This window comes from Dipodomys merriami, unplaced genomic scaffold (genome assembly GCF_024711535.1).
Source record: "Dipodomys merriami isolate MVZ:Mamm:240054 unplaced genomic scaffold, mDipMer1.0.p SCAF_1, whole genome shotgun sequence".
Classification (NCBI taxonomy): domain Eukaryota; kingdom Metazoa; phylum Chordata; class Mammalia; order Rodentia; family Heteromyidae; genus Dipodomys; species Dipodomys merriami.
This window is the reverse complement of record NW_027202270.1, coordinates 102886090-102902590: the sequence shown is the minus strand read 5'-3', so window position 1 is coordinate 102902590 and position 16501 is coordinate 102886090. Positions and strand designations below refer to the sequence as shown.

General features: G+C 36.7%; 1 protein-coding gene across 9 annotated transcripts in view; it reads left to right on the top strand.

The window, feature by feature from the left end:
• The window catches only part of Ralgapa1 (Ral GTPase activating protein catalytic subunit alpha 1), a 233307-nt gene that overhangs the window by 114338 nt on the left and 102468 nt on the right, over positions 1 to 16501 (top strand). For all 9 annotated transcript variants that reach the window (XR_011372986.1, XM_070026666.1, XM_070026690.1 and 6 more), the window contains 6 exons: positions 1496 to 1689; positions 2767 to 2865; positions 4296 to 4451; positions 6612 to 6740; positions 10183 to 10308; positions 14191 to 14249. Coding sequence is in view for 8 of the 9 variants with exons in the window: in XM_070026666.1 (XP_069882767.1) it covers positions 1496 to 1689; positions 2767 to 2865; positions 4296 to 4451; positions 6612 to 6740; positions 10183 to 10308; positions 14191 to 14249 (763 nt within the window). In the remaining variant the exon portion in view is untranslated. The remainder of the gene's footprint in view (positions 1 to 1495; positions 1690 to 2766; positions 2866 to 4295; positions 4452 to 6611; positions 6741 to 10182; positions 10309 to 14190; positions 14250 to 16501) is intronic.

Sequence of the window (16501 nt, the reverse complement as noted above, 5' to 3'; positions counted from 1 at the left end):
GGATAGAGTCTTGCATTTATGCCCAGGCTTGCTTGGACATTCCTATTGGAGTTTCTGGAACTTTTTGCCTGGGCAAGCCTTGAACCATGTTTCTCCTGATATCCATCTCCCAACTAGCATGAGCCACTGCACTAGCTCCCTTTATTTTAATGATTTTCCCATACACTGAATAAAGTAGTTATATATATGGTAGAATAGTGAACTCTTAAACTGGAGGAAGACCTATACTGATATTTAACTAAACCATGTATTTTACAAATGAGGAGAATTGTAGCCTTAGTGAGATTATTAAGTAACTTGTTTAGTACATAGTTAGGCGAAATAAGACAAGGACCATGGCTACCTATATTATTTTGCCAATACTGGTAGGTAAAAATATAGTTATGCTGGAAGTGGAGCTATGGCTCATTTGATAGAGTGCTAGCTTTGAGTGGAAAAGCTTAGGGACAGCACCCAAGCCCTGATTCAAATCCCATAATTCACTTAAAAAATTATAGTTATGCTATTTTTTAGTTTATTTTTATTTTTATTTATTTATTTATGTTTTGTCGGTTGTGGGGCTTGAACTCTGGGCCTGGGTGCTATCCCTCAGCTCTTCAGCTCACACTCTACCAGTTGAGCCATAGCACCACTTCTGGCTTTTTCTGTTTATGTGGTGCTGAGGAATCAAACCCAGGGCCTCATGCATGCGAGGCAAGCACTCTATCAGTGAGCCATGTTGCCAGCCTGTTTATGTTAATTTTCATGTTTAAATTCTAATAAAAAAGCTGGCACTGGTGGCTCATGCCTATAATCCTAGCTACCCAGGAGGCTGAGATCTGAGGATCACAGTTCAAAACCAGCCCAGGCAGGAATGTCCATGAGATTCTTATCTCCAATAAACTACCAGAAAACCAGAAGTGGTACTGTGGCTCAAGTGGTAGAGTGCTAGTCTAGAGCTGAAGAGCAGAGGGACAGTACCCAGGCCCAGAATTCAAGCCCCACCACTGACAAAAAAAAAACCCCAAAATTCTAATAAAATGTATTTTTATGATACTGTGATATCTTTTAATGATAGATCTGTATTAAACTTATAAAAATGTTTCTCTTCACTATAAAGATATATGCCTATGAAGACTGACTAATAGCATGTGCTTATGAAATGGGTATTTATATCAAATATAAATTTCTCCATCTGGTATCTGTTCAGTGAGTGGTACTTGTATAGTTTCCTCCTTAGGTAAATCTAGATAGAAGCACTGTTGAAGAATTGTTGCCATAATAGCAAATTATGAAGTGGTAAGGTTTTAACCTCAGGAAACTCAGGAAAAAAATTAAAAAATACACACACACACACACACACACACACACACACACACACACACACGCACACGCACTAGTACATTTATTTACTTTTGTAGATATGTGAAATTATTCATTTCAGTTGGTGCTTTTGCTTTTTGTGATAATTTCTTTAGAAATTACTGACACTTTTGTATCATTTTTTTTCCTACAGAAATCAGTGAATTTCCATCTGAATGTTGTAGTGTAATGGCAGGAGGTACTCTCACTGGATGGCATGCAGATGTTGCTACTGTTATGTGGCGAAGAATGCTAGGCATTTTGGGTGATGTCAATGCTATTATGGATCCTGAAATACATGCTCAAGTTTTTGATTACCTCTGTGAACTTTGGCAGAACCTAGCCAAGGTAAAAGAGAAAGTAAAGGCTTTAGCAGAAGAAGGAATGAAAAATACAGTATTAAGAAATAGAAAGCTGGGCACCAGTGGCTCACAGAGGTTGAAATCAGAAAGCTGGGCACCAGTGGTTCACAGAGGTTGAAATCTGAGGACGTGGTTTGAAGCCAGCCCAGGCAGGAAATTCTGTGAGACTATCATTTTTAACAAACGACTCAAAAAAGCTCAAAGTAGCACTGTGGCTCAAGTGGTAGAGCACTTGCCTTGAGCAAAAGAAGCTCAGGGACAGTGCCCAGGCCCAAAGTTCATACCCCAAGACAGGCAAAAAAAAGAAAAAAAAGAAATATAAGAGGAAATATCTGGGAGTGCATGCCTATAATTCCAGAACTTAGAAAGCTGAGGCAGAAAGGTCTTTAATCCAAGACAAGTCTGGGCTATATGGCAAATGTCAGGCCTACATCAGCTATGTGGTGAAACACTGTCTTAAAAAGATGGGGGGGAAGCAGACAGATTAAAGGCAGGAAGGGGGAGAAGGGGAGAACCATTAGAAGAATCTTAGACGGGCACTAGTAGCTCAGACCTGTAATCCTACCTATTCAGAGGGCTGAGAACTGAGGATTATGATTAAAGTCAAACCCAGGCAGGAAAGTCCACGAGACTCTTTTTTTTTGGGGGGGGGGTGCATGGGGCCTGAACTCTGGGCCTGGGCACTGTCCCTCAGCTCTTCAGCTCAAGGCTAGTGCTCTACCACTTGAGACACAGCACCACTTCCGCTTTTTTCTTTTTGCTTATGTGGTGCTGAGAAATCGAACCCAGGGCCTCAGGCATGCAAGGCAAGCGCTCTGCCACTGAGCCAACTTCCCAGCCCCCCGAGACTCTTACCTCCAGTAAACTACTAGAAGAATCCTTGGAGAACATTGCTACACCCAAACCTCTTACTATACGTAAAACTGATGTCCACTATGGGAGGGTCACTGAACCATAATGAAATATATAATTAGTAGCGAAACTGAATCTATCTTCAGTTTAAGGAAAGAAAGCTGAACGAACAATCTTTATAAGTTTGTTACTTTTTATTTGAAAATTACAGATCAGAGATAACCTTGGTATTTCAACTGATAACTTGACCTCCCCTTCTCCACCTGTTTTGATTCCTCCACTAAGAATTCTTACACCTTGGCTCTTTAAGGTAAGCCTAATACATAAAGCATTAGTTTACAATTTTGTGTTTAGTACATTACTAAATAATGTATAGAAAATACAGCTATTATGTAGTCTTTTACAATATTTAGATTTTAACTGTGTCTTTATTAAGTCATTAGGCATACAGAGTCAGCATGACAAAATTATTATACATATTTCTTTGTTTTAATTTTATTCAAAAAAGCAAAAGTTGGTATAGGATAATAGGTTATTTATTTGTTTGTTTGTTTGTTTGTGGCACTAGGAGCCTAACCCAGAGTCTTATATATGCTAGACAAGTGGTTTACCACTGAGCTACACAGCCCCAATAAAGTATATCTTTATTGTATAAAAATCAAGTAAAAGCTAAACCTCAAATTGTGTCACAGGGGGCTGGGAAGGTGGCTCAGTGGTAGAGCACATGCCTTGCACGCCAGAGGCCCTGGGTTCTATTCCTCAGCACCACATAAGCAAAAAGAAAAAAGCCAGAAGTGGCGCTGTGGCTCAAGTGGTAGAGTGCTAGCCTTGAGCTGAAGAGCTGAGGGACAGCGCCCAGGCCCAGAGTTCAGGCTCCATGACTGGACCCAAAAAAACAAAACAAAACAAAAAAATTGTGTCACAGGTTATGGTGTATACTTTTAGAGATTGAATTCCTTTAAGTATTTTTTGATGTTTGGCACATTTTCCTAAGTGAAATTTGTGACTCGTCACACCTGAATTGAATAATTTTCAATAAACTAGTAGTCCTGTTTTCTAGCTTATGAAGAAATTGAGACAACACAGGTATGGTAGCTCATTTTTATGGGAGACAAATATTGAAGATCTCTGTGGGAGGCCAGCTTGGACTAAAATTAGTGAAACCATCATATCCTGGTGCTCCACACCTATAATCCTAGCGATAATCTTATCCTAGCTGTAAACTCATCCCAGGAGGATGAGATCTGTAGGATTTTGGTTCAAGGCAACCCAGGAAAGAAAGTTCACTACACTCCATCTCTGGAGGCATGGCTCAAGTGGTAGAGCACTAGCCCAGAAAGACTCTGAGTCCAAACCCTACTATCACAAAAATAAGAAGTTAGTCCATTACATCTGAATCAATAAAATCTGGGTATGGTAGTATGCACCTTCCATCCCAACTGCATAAATAATATGATAGCAGTCCACACCAGTCTAGGCAAAAAACAAATCCTATGAAAAAATAACTAAAGCAAAAAGGGCTGGAAGTATACTTCAGGTAGAAGAGTGTGTGCACAAAGCATAAGAAAGATCCGGAGTTGAAATTCCAATACTACAAAAAAAAAGAGAAAAGAAAAGGAAAGGAAATTGGATCAGCATAGAAATAAATGAATACAGATACAGTGCTGTTCTTTTCAGTTGTTTAAGGATCTAGCAAATAATATTTGTTCAGGAATATTAAAGCTTATCTCCTAATTTTAGGCAACCATGTTGACTGATAAATATAAACAAGGCAAATTGCATGCTTATAAACTTATTTGTAATACAATGAAAAGAAGACAAGATGTATCTCCAAACAGAGATTTTCTAACACATTTCTACAATATAATGCATTGTGGATTGCTACATGTTGATCAGGTAAATATATGTGCCTCTAAAAAGTTGTTTTCTCTGTTTGTCTTTGACCTTTGATTGTTTTAACTCTTGGTTTTTAAGATGTGAAATTAAAACAATCTTCATATGTAGTGGCTTATATACAATTTACTTCCATAGCATATTTATTCTTGAAACATGGTTGAAAACAAGCTCTGTGTAGAAGCTAGGTTTAATTTGAATATTCCTCCAATTACATTGTTATACCAGTTCTCATTTTGAGGATCCTAAATGTTTCTTTTACTTGAATTAGCAGCACTTTTTTTGTAATATTTCAGTGTAGCTATTATTATGTGCTTATAAATGATACTTGATAATTAGTACTTGAGGCATATGAATTTGCTAATGACTGCAGCAATAAGAGATTTTTTCGACTCTAAGAATCAGTACCTCTCATTTTCTTATTAACATCAATTATGGTAGTATAGTAACATTTACAGTGACTTAATGATTGCTTCACTTACAATTTCAAAATAATCAAATATTATAGACTGTCACTTAAGGGATCTTGATCTTTGTCATAAAACTGAAGAGATTGCAAATCTAAGTAACACATTTTTATACTGACTAAACTTGTACATAATGTTTAGTGTTAAATTTGTATTAAAAGATAACTTTCTTTTTGAACAGTGAACTTCTTACATTAACTTCAAAATTACATTATATATATATACACAATGTATATATATATAATATATATATAAATAGAATGTAGATTGTAAATTTGTTTCAGAATGATAATTGGATTACGAGAAAAATAGAGCTTTTATTTAATATGCCACATTGAGTAATACATTCAAATATACTGGATCCTTGTAAATTCCAAAGATATAGTGAATGAATGTTCCCTTAAAAGTGTACAAGCCTGGCACCTGTAGTTCACATCTATAATCCTAGCTACTCAGGAGGCTGAGATCTGAGGATTATGTTTCAAAGCCAACCCAGTCAGAAAAGTATCTCCAATTAAAGTAGTAGAATGCTAGCCTTTAGCAAAAGATGCTCAGGGACAGAACCCAGGTTCAGAGTTCAAGCCCTAGTAACCAGGAGGGCAGGGGCGGGAGGTTGGGGGTGGGCTGGAATGCAAGGAAAATAGCATTTGAGACTCTATTAAAAGCAAAAGACTGGGAATATGGCTTAAGTGGTACAATATAAGATCTACCCCCAGTATCTCTGAGGATGGGAGAAATTTATTTCTAGATTTCTATCATTAAAGAACCTCAGTTTGGGCTGGGAAGGTGGCTCAGTGGTAGAGCACTTGCCTTGCATGCATGAGGCCCTGGGTTCGATTCCTCAGCACCACATAAGCAAAAAGAAAAAAGCCGGAAGTGGCGCTGTAGCTCAAGTAGTAGAGTGCTAGCCTTGAGCTGATGGACAGTGCCCAGGCCCAGAGTTCAAGCCCCACGACCAGACCCCAAAAAAAAAAAAAGAACCTCAATTTATCAAAAAAAAAAAGTATCTCTCTAGCTTGCACATAGCAAATTATGTGAATTCCAAGATGTTTGTTATGTTGAAACAAGTAGGTTTTACAATATATGGGCCTAACATTTTTAACTTTATGAAGCAAAGAGCAATCATTGCTGTCTACTATAAAAATATGTAGCCGGGCGCTGGTGGCTCACGCCTGTAATCCTAGCTAGTCAGGAGGCTGAACTCTGAGGATCGTGGTTCAAAGCCAGCCAAGGCAGGAAAGGCCGTGAGACTCTTATCTCCAATAAAACCATTCAGAAAACCAGAAGTGGTGCTATGGCTCAAGTGGTAGAGCACTCGCCTTGGGCTGAAGAGCTGAGGGACAGCACTTAGGCCTGAGTTCAAGCCCCACACCGACAAAAAAAAAAAATGTATATTGTGGCACTGTGGCTCAAGTGGTAGATCACTAGCCTTGAACTAAAGAGCTAAGGGACAGCGCCCAGTATCAGAGTTCAAGCCCCACAACCGACAAAAAAAAAAAGTATATTATTTATATTAGTTAAGTAAATGTATTATCAAGCATAGGTTGTTTAGAAAACTTGAAACTAGTCATTCCAGTTAGCCAGTGTACATCTGTTACCTTTTATAATTCACATCTTACCTGTTTTTAAAGATATTGATTTGCTGGTAACCAAGATTACATATGTGATACTCTTTTTCTTCATTCTTTATTTTAAGGATATTGTCAATACAATTATCAAGCACTGTTCACCTCAGTTTTTTTCACTTGGATTGCCTGGTGCCACAATGCTTATTATGGATTTTATTATAGCAGCTGGTAGAGTGGCCTCGTCAGCTTTTCTAAATGTAAGTTTTATCTCTAGTTCTGTTAATATAAACCAACTTTTAATGAACCAAGGACTCAGCTAACAGCAATAAGGACGGAGCAATTATTGCTGAGAAGATACAAAGTGATGTTCAGGAAAGTTTATAGTTTAAATTGATCGCTTCTTCCACATTAAAAAAAAAAAGAAAGAAAACAGGGCTGGGAAGATGGCTTAGTGGTAGACTGCTTGTCTCGCATGCATAAGGCCCTGGGTTTGATTCCTCAGCACCACGTAAGCAGAAAAAAAAAAAAAAAAGAGGAAGTGGTGCTGTGGCTCTAGTGGTAGAGCACTAACCTTGAGCTGGAGAGCTGAGGGACAGCACCCAGGCCCAGAGTTCAGGCCCCACAACTGGCCAAAAAAAAAAAAGAAAGAAAACAAAGCATTTATGATATGTAAAAAATCACTGAGATTACTTTTTTGTCTTAAAAGCTATAAAAAAAATTTTAAGTAGAATAAAATTAAGGAAATAGAAGGAAAAAAGGTGGAGAAAAAACAGCGGGTTAGTAGCAGAAATAAGGAAGAGAAATGTGCCCAACACTGCAAGTGAGGAATTTTTCATATAGTCATGGAGTCATGACACAATAGCTGGAGAATATTCATACATGGGTGTCAGAAGTGAGCTGGAGAAGGTGAGAATGGCTTTAGCCTCTTTAATTTATCCGCATTTATGAACAATGAAACCTGTTGAAACTGTTTTAAGGAGAAGTGGAAATGGAGAAAATAGTCGGGGAGCTGAAGGAATATATTATTTATATGTGTGGAAATGTCACAGGTACCCTCACACCCCCAGTATCACTAATGTATGCTAATTTTTTAAAAAGGAATGGTATGGATAGCATGGTAAGGCTTTTATTAAACATCTCCTAAGATGTCAGGATAATAATTGCATATACAAGCAGGAGCTCAAGAAAGCTGTTTGAACTGAAACTTATTTTTTATTTTTATTTTTCTGTTTTGTGGGAGTCCTAGGGCTTGAACTCAGGCCCTGAGCACTGTCCCTGAGCTGTTTTGCTCAGGGCTAGTACTCTACAACTTGAAACTCCTCCTCTGGCTTTTTGGGTGTTAATAGGAAATAGGAATTTCCTGCCTGGGCTGCTGTCCTCAGATCTCAGCCTCCTGAGTAGATAAGATTACAGGCATGAGACACTGGCACCCAGCTGAACTGAAATTTATAATGGGTGGCATTTGTATTTAGGTGATAGCCCAAGCCTTGAACCATATGCAAAAAATTTTTTTTTCTGTTCCAGTGGATAAGCTCAAGAAGGTCATATCTTGCTGGGCGCCGGTGGCTCACACCTATAATCCTAGCTACTCAGGAGGCTGAGATCTGAGGATTGCGGTTCAAAGCCAGCCTGGGCAGGAAAGTCCATGAGACTCTTATCTCCAGTAAACCACCAGAAAACTGGAAGTGGCGCTGTTGCTCAAGTGGTGGAGTGCTTGTCTTGAGCTGAAGAGCTGGGGACAGCACTCAGGCCCAGAGTCCAGGCCCCACGACTGACAAAAAAAAAAAATTAATAATAATAAGGTCATCTCTTTCCCCCACCCCCACCCCCACCCCCAAAAGAAACTAGATACAATCACCTAGAGAAAATGTGCAAATGAAGAAGAAAGAGTACAGGTCAAGCTTGGACTGAATCAGTTTTGTAATCCTAGCTACTCAGGAAGCTGAGGTCTAGGGTTTACAATGAGAAGCCAGTTTAGAAGTAAGAGAATATATTACAGGCGAAGTAAGAAAATATATTACATGCAAAGTAAACCAGACATAAGGAAAATATATTCAGACAATGACAGATAATCTACTTTAATATTTAGACATTAATCTGCAAAAGAATAGCATATGTAGAGGTATGTCTAAATATATAAAGTGGCATTGGGCATGATCTGGGTGCTTATTAGCAACTCAGAATCTTAGACCCCATCCCAGACCTACTAAACCAATCTCTTTTAATTATATCACAAATGATGGGTAAAATAATTGGTTATAGATTGAGAATCACTGCTCTTGATATCTTAGAGGTTCTTGAATGCAACTAGCCCAGGTTATAATAGTATATTAGATAACCAATTAAATATTTTAATGTGAGAAGAAAGATGATTGAACCTTTGGAATATTAAATATATTAAGCTACGAGTAGATTAATTGGAAAACAACCCACAGATATTAAATAAGCTATAAGATCACTGTAGTATTGTCAGTTTACAAAATTATCGGTTTCTAGGAAAGTAGCAAATGTTGATAAAATTCAGAGAAAGCTAATATACAAACCAACATCACTTTATTTACTTTGAAAACTAATACTCTTCAGTGAGCCAATTATTCCAGATGATGAATCTACATTTCCTACAGCTTTTCTCAAGGTTCTACAGAGAATTAAATCCTGCCATCTTTATTTTTTATTTTTCTAATTTCTGTCCAATACATCTAGAAGGATATTCATTGTGTAACAAAATGCTCTGGAAAATACAGAAAATAGTCATGTTGTATTTTATTTATATGATAAATACTTACTAAGGAAGGCTACTTAGGGAACCAAACCATTGCTGAAATCAAGCCTGGCACTCACTCTAATGGTTTCAGAAATAATGATCTTAAATCTTGCTTTTGAATTCCCACTTTAGATCCTATGTATACCATTTTTCCTCTGTTAATGTATCCCTCCCCCCTTAGACAGATGACAAAATAATTGATTGAGTTTGCCTTTCTTACTTACAGTCATATTTCAGGTCTGTTCTCATTATATCCACACACTCAAACATTCCCAGTTACTTTACTCATCTTCACAGAAAAACTCCTTGCTAATCTCTTTCAGTTTTCATTTTTTATTTTATTTATTTATTTTTTTTTTGTTAGTCATGGGGCTTGAACTTTGGGCCTGGGCGCTGTCTCTCAGCTCTTCAGCTCAAGACTAGCGCTCTACCACTTGAGCCACAGCACCACTTCTGGTTTTCTGAGTGGTTTATTGGAGATAAGAGTCTCACAGACTTTAGTGCCCCGGCTGGTTTTGAACCGTGATCCTCAGATCTCAGCCTTCTGAGTAGCTAGGATTACAGGTGTGAGCCACCAGTGCCCGGCTCAGTTTCATGTTTTATAGGATGGTAGATGTTAGTTTACCCTGCCCTTTTCATATACGCTTCCTATATCTGTAAATATAGATTTTGAAAAAAAAATCTTGATAAGAGTTCTGTTTTGTTTTGAAGCAGGACAATATGTAGCCTACATTGGGCTCAAACTCATAATCATCGTGCCTCTGCCTTCAGAGTGCTGGAAACTTAGATTTCCATCCATATATTTTTGTGTATCCCCTTTCCTTCTGAATTTTTTATACTCATTTCTTTGTATAATATTATTGAATAATGAATATTTTAACAGAGAGTTTAAGAACACAAATACATTTTAAAGATTTTTAACATCTGATACACAGGCACCAAGAGTGGAAGCACAAGTTCTTCTGGGATCTTTAGTTTGCTTTCCCAATCTATATTTTGAACTGCCTGCTCTCCATCCCAACATACCTGATATTGCTGTCTCTCAGTTTACAGATGTTAAGGTAAGAAATCAGATACTAGTTTATACCATTTTAGTAATTTTATAGCTGTGAAATCTGTATAATAAAATATGTACTCTTTCTTTGCTTTTTCTTTGTAATTATTTTTTTTAAATCTATTGTAAAGATGATGAACGGGGGTTACAGTTACATAAGTAAATAATGTGTACATTCTTTTTAAATACTTTTACCCTCGCCTTCATTTTCTCCCACTTACCACTCCCTACTCTCTCCAGACAAGTTGTATAGTTCATTTCCAACATAAAGTCAAATGAGCATCATTGTTGCATTAGATAATCCTTTGTCCTGATGTTCCCATGAATCCCTTTCCTTTCCACAGATCAGATAAACTTATATACAAGACAAACAGCACAGAAAACTGAAACAACAAAAAGAAATAACTACATACAGAACCTCTTGTTTCCAATTCTTGGAGCTTATGTTGATAAGTTTATGTTGGTCCTATGCACTTAACAATTGGGCTATTGATATCCCCTGTTAAGAATATCATAGGCATATTCCAGTTATTGCAAATGAGGGAAACCATGCAACCTACTTCTCTTTGGGCCTGGCAAATTCCCAAAGAAACAACCACCCCATCAACAAGTGGGCTAAGCCCTTAAAGAGAGACTTCTCTGAAGAGATAATAAGAATCGCCAATACATAGATGAAGGAAAGCTCAACTTCTTTGGCCATAAAAGAATGCAAATCGAAACAACATTGTGATACCATCTTACCCCAGCTATAATGGCCATTATTAAGAAATCTTAATAACAACAGATGCTGGTGGTGATGTGATCAAAGGGCAACCCTACTACACTGTTGGTAGTACTGCAAACTTGTTCAGCCACCCTGGAAAGCAGTGTGAGGTTCCTCAAAAAAAACTAAACATAGAGCTCCCCTATGACTCAGCAATCCCACTCCTGGGCATTTACCTAATGACCACAAACAAGACCATATTAATGCTACCAGCATGACACGACCATGCTCATTGCAGTATTATTTACTATAGCTAAGATGTAGAACCAACCCAGATGCCTCTCAGTAGATGAATGGATCAAGAAAACGTGGTATACAGTGTAACCCCCGCTTTCACTATATTTGATGTCAGTATATCATGTGGAGGAGATGGGGACAAACAAGTCGTTTAAGGATTCAGGTGGACCTGTTGCAACAATGAGAAGTACAAAATGTCATGTCAAAACCAGCTTTACAATGTCGGTGTGGGGGGGGGGAGGGGGGTATAATTGGGTGGGGGGAGGGGGGTAAAATTGGGTGGGGGGAGGGGGGAGGCAGGGAAGGGAAGTGAAGGGTAAACAAAGGAGGAGGCTGCAATGCTTGGTAAGAAATGTATGCATTATTCTGCCCATGTAATTGTAGCCCCTCTGTACAATATGTTCTCAAATAAAATAAAATACAATTTAAAAATAAAAAAAAAAAAAAAAAAAAAAAAGAAAACGTGGTATATATACACAATGGAGTTCTGTGCTTCCATCAGAAAGAATAGCATTGCCCCATTCATAAGGAAATGGAAAGACCTGAAAAAATTATATAACTTTTTTTTGTGTTTAAATTGCTTTGGAGCTGGTACTGGTGGGTCACTCCTGTAATCCTAACTATTCAGGAAGTCGAGATCTGAGAATCATTGTTCAAAGACAGCTCATGCATGTGAGACTTTTATCTCCAATAAACCACTAGAAAACTGGAAGTGGCACTCTGGCTCAATGTGGTAGATCACAAACCTTGAACAAAAAGAGCTCAGGGACAGCACTCAGGCCCCAAGTTCGAACCCTATGACTGGAAAAAAAAATTGCTTTGGTGCCTTTTTCTAATTCTTAAACTTACTCAAAATGTCTATCTTTTAGGTAAAATTTATTCTGTCATTGAACATCATGAGCCAGATACTGTGCAGCTAGGGTAAGGCTTCTGAGATAGACATGGCAGACTAAACCTGCATATTTGACTCTTAAAATTTTCAACATTTTTGTTCCAAGTAATAGTAATAGTATACTATTTCTGAAATTTTGAAGTTGGTGTGGCAATCTCATGTACCTGAAACATTAACAGTCTTGAACAGTATTCAGGAACAAATATGCCTTAAATGTCCCTTGTTATATATAATCATTTTTTAAAATATAAGTTTCATAGGTGGAAAATTAGTGAGAAGTTCTTTTGTGCCTCTGTAGTGGTCAGCCTCTGTTTAGAAGGAAAGGTGTGACATGATCATTTCCTTAGTCCTCTGGACTCAGTAATTCTTAAACTAAGGTAGAGGGGATTGGTATGAAAAAGTTGTCCTGGTGAAGATAAAAGACAATCACTGCTCAGGGACCTGCAGGTGACTGGCTGTGAATAATTCATCGCTGAGTCAAGACTTGTCTCTCACTGAATGCCCATATATTACAAATACCCAAAGGCTTAAGAATCCTAGGTAATAGTGCCTGTCAGTCATTACTAGATGATCTCCCTGTTTAACTTGAATTGGTCCTTAGAATAGTTGAGAAAAAGCTACTTCTATAGCTTCTCAGTGCTTATGCTGATAATTTTTAAAGTTGCTTTCTGTAGAAGACATTTTTATATCAGAAGTGTTACATATACTCTCATAGCATCTGTATTTGTTTGGAATATTTAGTATGCTTGTAATTATTTGTTCAATACCTGTTTTCTGCTTTAAATAAATACCACAGAGCCTTATTACTGTTACCACAGTGCTATTCCACTTTTTGGTGTATAGTATACACTCAGAAATATCAGTTAAGTAAATAAACTTCAATTATACTTAAAATCATATGGGCCAGTGCAAATTTATAATGACCAATAATAAAAACAATACAACTTTACTTTTGCTTTTTTCTATTTTCAGAAGATCCCAAAGGCCAAGGATAGTTTCAGTCCACTTAGCTAGTTGTTTGTTCAAGGTTAGACTAGTCTGTCAGTGGATCTTTGGTAGCTATTATTGTAGACAGTAATGGCTTAAAAATGACTTTTTAAAAAACATATTTTTTTGTGGAAACAAATCTCCAAAATCAGTGCCAATTTTAATACTGATGAAGAAAGCAAAAAAGCCTATAAAGCTATAATTGTTTTTAGTCAGAAAATGAATATTGAAGAGGAGAGTTACATAACATCATGGTCATATTTTATTTTCATATTTTCACCAAAGCTAACTCTTCAGTTACTCTGACTTATAGCCTCCTGGAGCATGCTTGTGTTTCACAATTCTGTGTTCTTGAAAAACTATCTCCTATCTAAAGTCTCATATAGCTCTTCTCCCTTTTCCTCTCTTAATCACTTCAAAGTTTAAAAAAAGTTGTTCATATCTTTGAGCTATTAATTATCTTTTAGTAGCCTTTATTATTATTCTAATAAGAAAGATATTTTGAACATAATATACTTTTTTATTGTGAAAATACTGTACAGAGGAGTTACAATTACATGGGCAAGGTAATGAGTACATTTCTTATCAAGCATTGTAGCCTCCTCCTTTGTTTCCCCTTCCCATCCCCTATCTCCCACCCTCCCCCATCCCTCACCCCCCAAACGTAATATACTTTTGATTACAGATATCATAAATTATTTTGTGACTTAACTACCTATAGGAATAACATTGGACTCTTTAATTTTTATTTATTTATTTTGTCAGTCATGAGGCTTGAATTCAGGGCTTTGGCACTGTCCCTGAGCTCTTCAGAGCTAGTGCTCAACTACTTTGAGCCAGCTCCACTTAAAGTTTTCTAATGGGTAATTGGGGATAAGAACTGACTTTTATTTAACTATTTAACTATTCTACCTCTACCTGACATAATGCCTGGCCCAGAGTGGCTTCTTAATTAAATATTTGTTGAACTAATCTTAGTCATTGCTTTTAACTATTTCCTCTTGTTTTAGGAACTTATCATTAAAACTGTATTAAGTTCAGCAAGAGATGAACCCTCTGGTCCTGCACGGTAGGTCAGATATTTTTAGATTCATCACTTAATTATTCTGGTTTGAAATTTTATTTTACTGAATTGTAGTAGTAGTCCAGATTATTTCAGAATTAAAACTTTAAGTTATTTGAATGATCAAGTACTTCTTTCACATGATTTACATATTTACCTTCTTTTTTAAAAGAAAAAGAGTTCTTTTTTATAGTTACTTTATTCTCCATAGCTAAAATGAATTGTTTTAATTCCATTAAGTATATTTTGTGTTTTATTTATTGTTTCTAAAGTGATACCTTGAAATATAATAGTAGTAAATACTACTGTACCTTATTCACTAATAATAGGTACTATCACTGATTTCATTAAATAGAATTGAATGCTCACTAAATTGAGTGAAACTATGTTTACTGTAGAAAGTAATTTATCTAAGAAAATAGTATATTTTAATATTCACATATTGGTGAATTTTAGGAAAGTTTTACCTGTTTCTCTTTTTTGGTGCCAGGGACCTTGTGAATGTTCAGTGAGCATTCTTCCACTGAGCTGTGTGCTTTATCTTCTTCTTTGTGTCTTAAGCATTGAAAATCAACATTTTTTATTTTGCTATATAAATCTTGCCCCAAAAGTTTGAAATTTAAATTATCGGGTTGCCAGAAACACACTGTGCTCCTTCTCCTTAAAATATCACTGTTTTATTTTTCAGTTACTTGATACTAATTTGAATAATGTATCATTAGCCCCATCAGTTATCTTCGTATTTGTTGTTCAAAAGGTACAGAATTTGTCTTTGGCCATTTGTATCAAATTTTATTCTAAACTTTTTAGTTGCAAGTAAAGACATGTGAAAATGAACTATTAGATGTAATGAGAATAGCTCCAGTTTAAAAAAATATATTACTGCATTTTTGTCTTAATGGCCAAGTTAACTACCATAAATTTATTACAGCAAATTCTTCAGTACTCATCTCACTTTTACAGAGTTTCCTGCAATATTTATTTCATTTTTATCTTCATCACTGTATTCAAGTTTGCTAGTCAGAAACTGATGATTAGAAAATTAATATGTAGCCGGGCACTGGTGGCTCATGCCTGTAATCCTAGCTACTCAGGAGGCTGAGATCTGGGGATCATGGTTCAAAGCTAGACCAGGCAGAAAAGCCCAGGAGACTCTTATATCCAATAAACCACTAGAAGACAGGAAATGGTGCTATGGCTCAAGTGGCAGAGTGCTTGCCTTGAGCAGAAGAGCTGAGGGACAGCGCCCAGGCCCAGAGTTCAAGCCCCATGACAAAAAAAAAAAAAAAAAAATGAACATGTATTAAATACAAAGCTAACATTTTTAATGTAATTTTACTGTTATTATTAAGGTATTGTACAGAGGGATGGCCATTTCATGAGTCAGGGAAGTAGTACATTTTTGGGGGCAATGTCACTCCTTCCTTTATCTCCCCAGTTAAAAGCTAATATTTATCAAGATCTTCCTGTGTGTAAGCATGCTCTATACACTTTGTATTTATTGTCTCAGTGAATTTTGTAGCAACTCTAGATTGGGCACAATTTTTGTCCTTTTTATAGATAGGGAAATTAGAACCTAGGGATTTTTTTACTCTTATCTCCCAGATATAGCAGACTATAATTATTGCTCTCACACTTTGTTTTCAGTCTCATTAGATGCATGTAATGTATAAGTGGCAGAACAAGGTTTGAATATTGACCTAAAGACTAAATCTTCTGCTCCTTGTTTTTTTCTTTTTTAAAATTATGCTCTCAAGGAAAGTATGTGCTAGCCTAAACCATGGTTGCCTAGAGGTAGACCCTGGATTTATTAGCGTAGTAATTTATGTTACTGAGAATTAGTACATCTCAGAAATGGAACTTGAGCATTGTCTCAACTTGTTTCATATCTTTTGTTTGTGTTTTTGAAGCTTACACTACAAAAGCTTTGAAGCTTTTACCACTCTCTGAGCCAAAGCAAACAATTGATTCACCTTGATCATTTAGATAATTTGGGGAATATGGGAAACTGTTCTCTGTGTGTGTGTTCTCTCCGTGTATTTCTTTGTGCTCACTCTTAACTCTGGTTTCCTTCCTCTCTCTCCCTATACCTCCCCTTTCCCTCTCTGTCTCTGTCATACTTCAGAAACATAGTGTTCTTATTCTCTCTTATTACAATAAAACTTGTGCATTCATACTCCCAGATCTGCCTATAATTAGTTGAATTAATGAAGAGTTGTGCTACACTTGAGAATTTATTGGTGTTTTAGGACTACAGT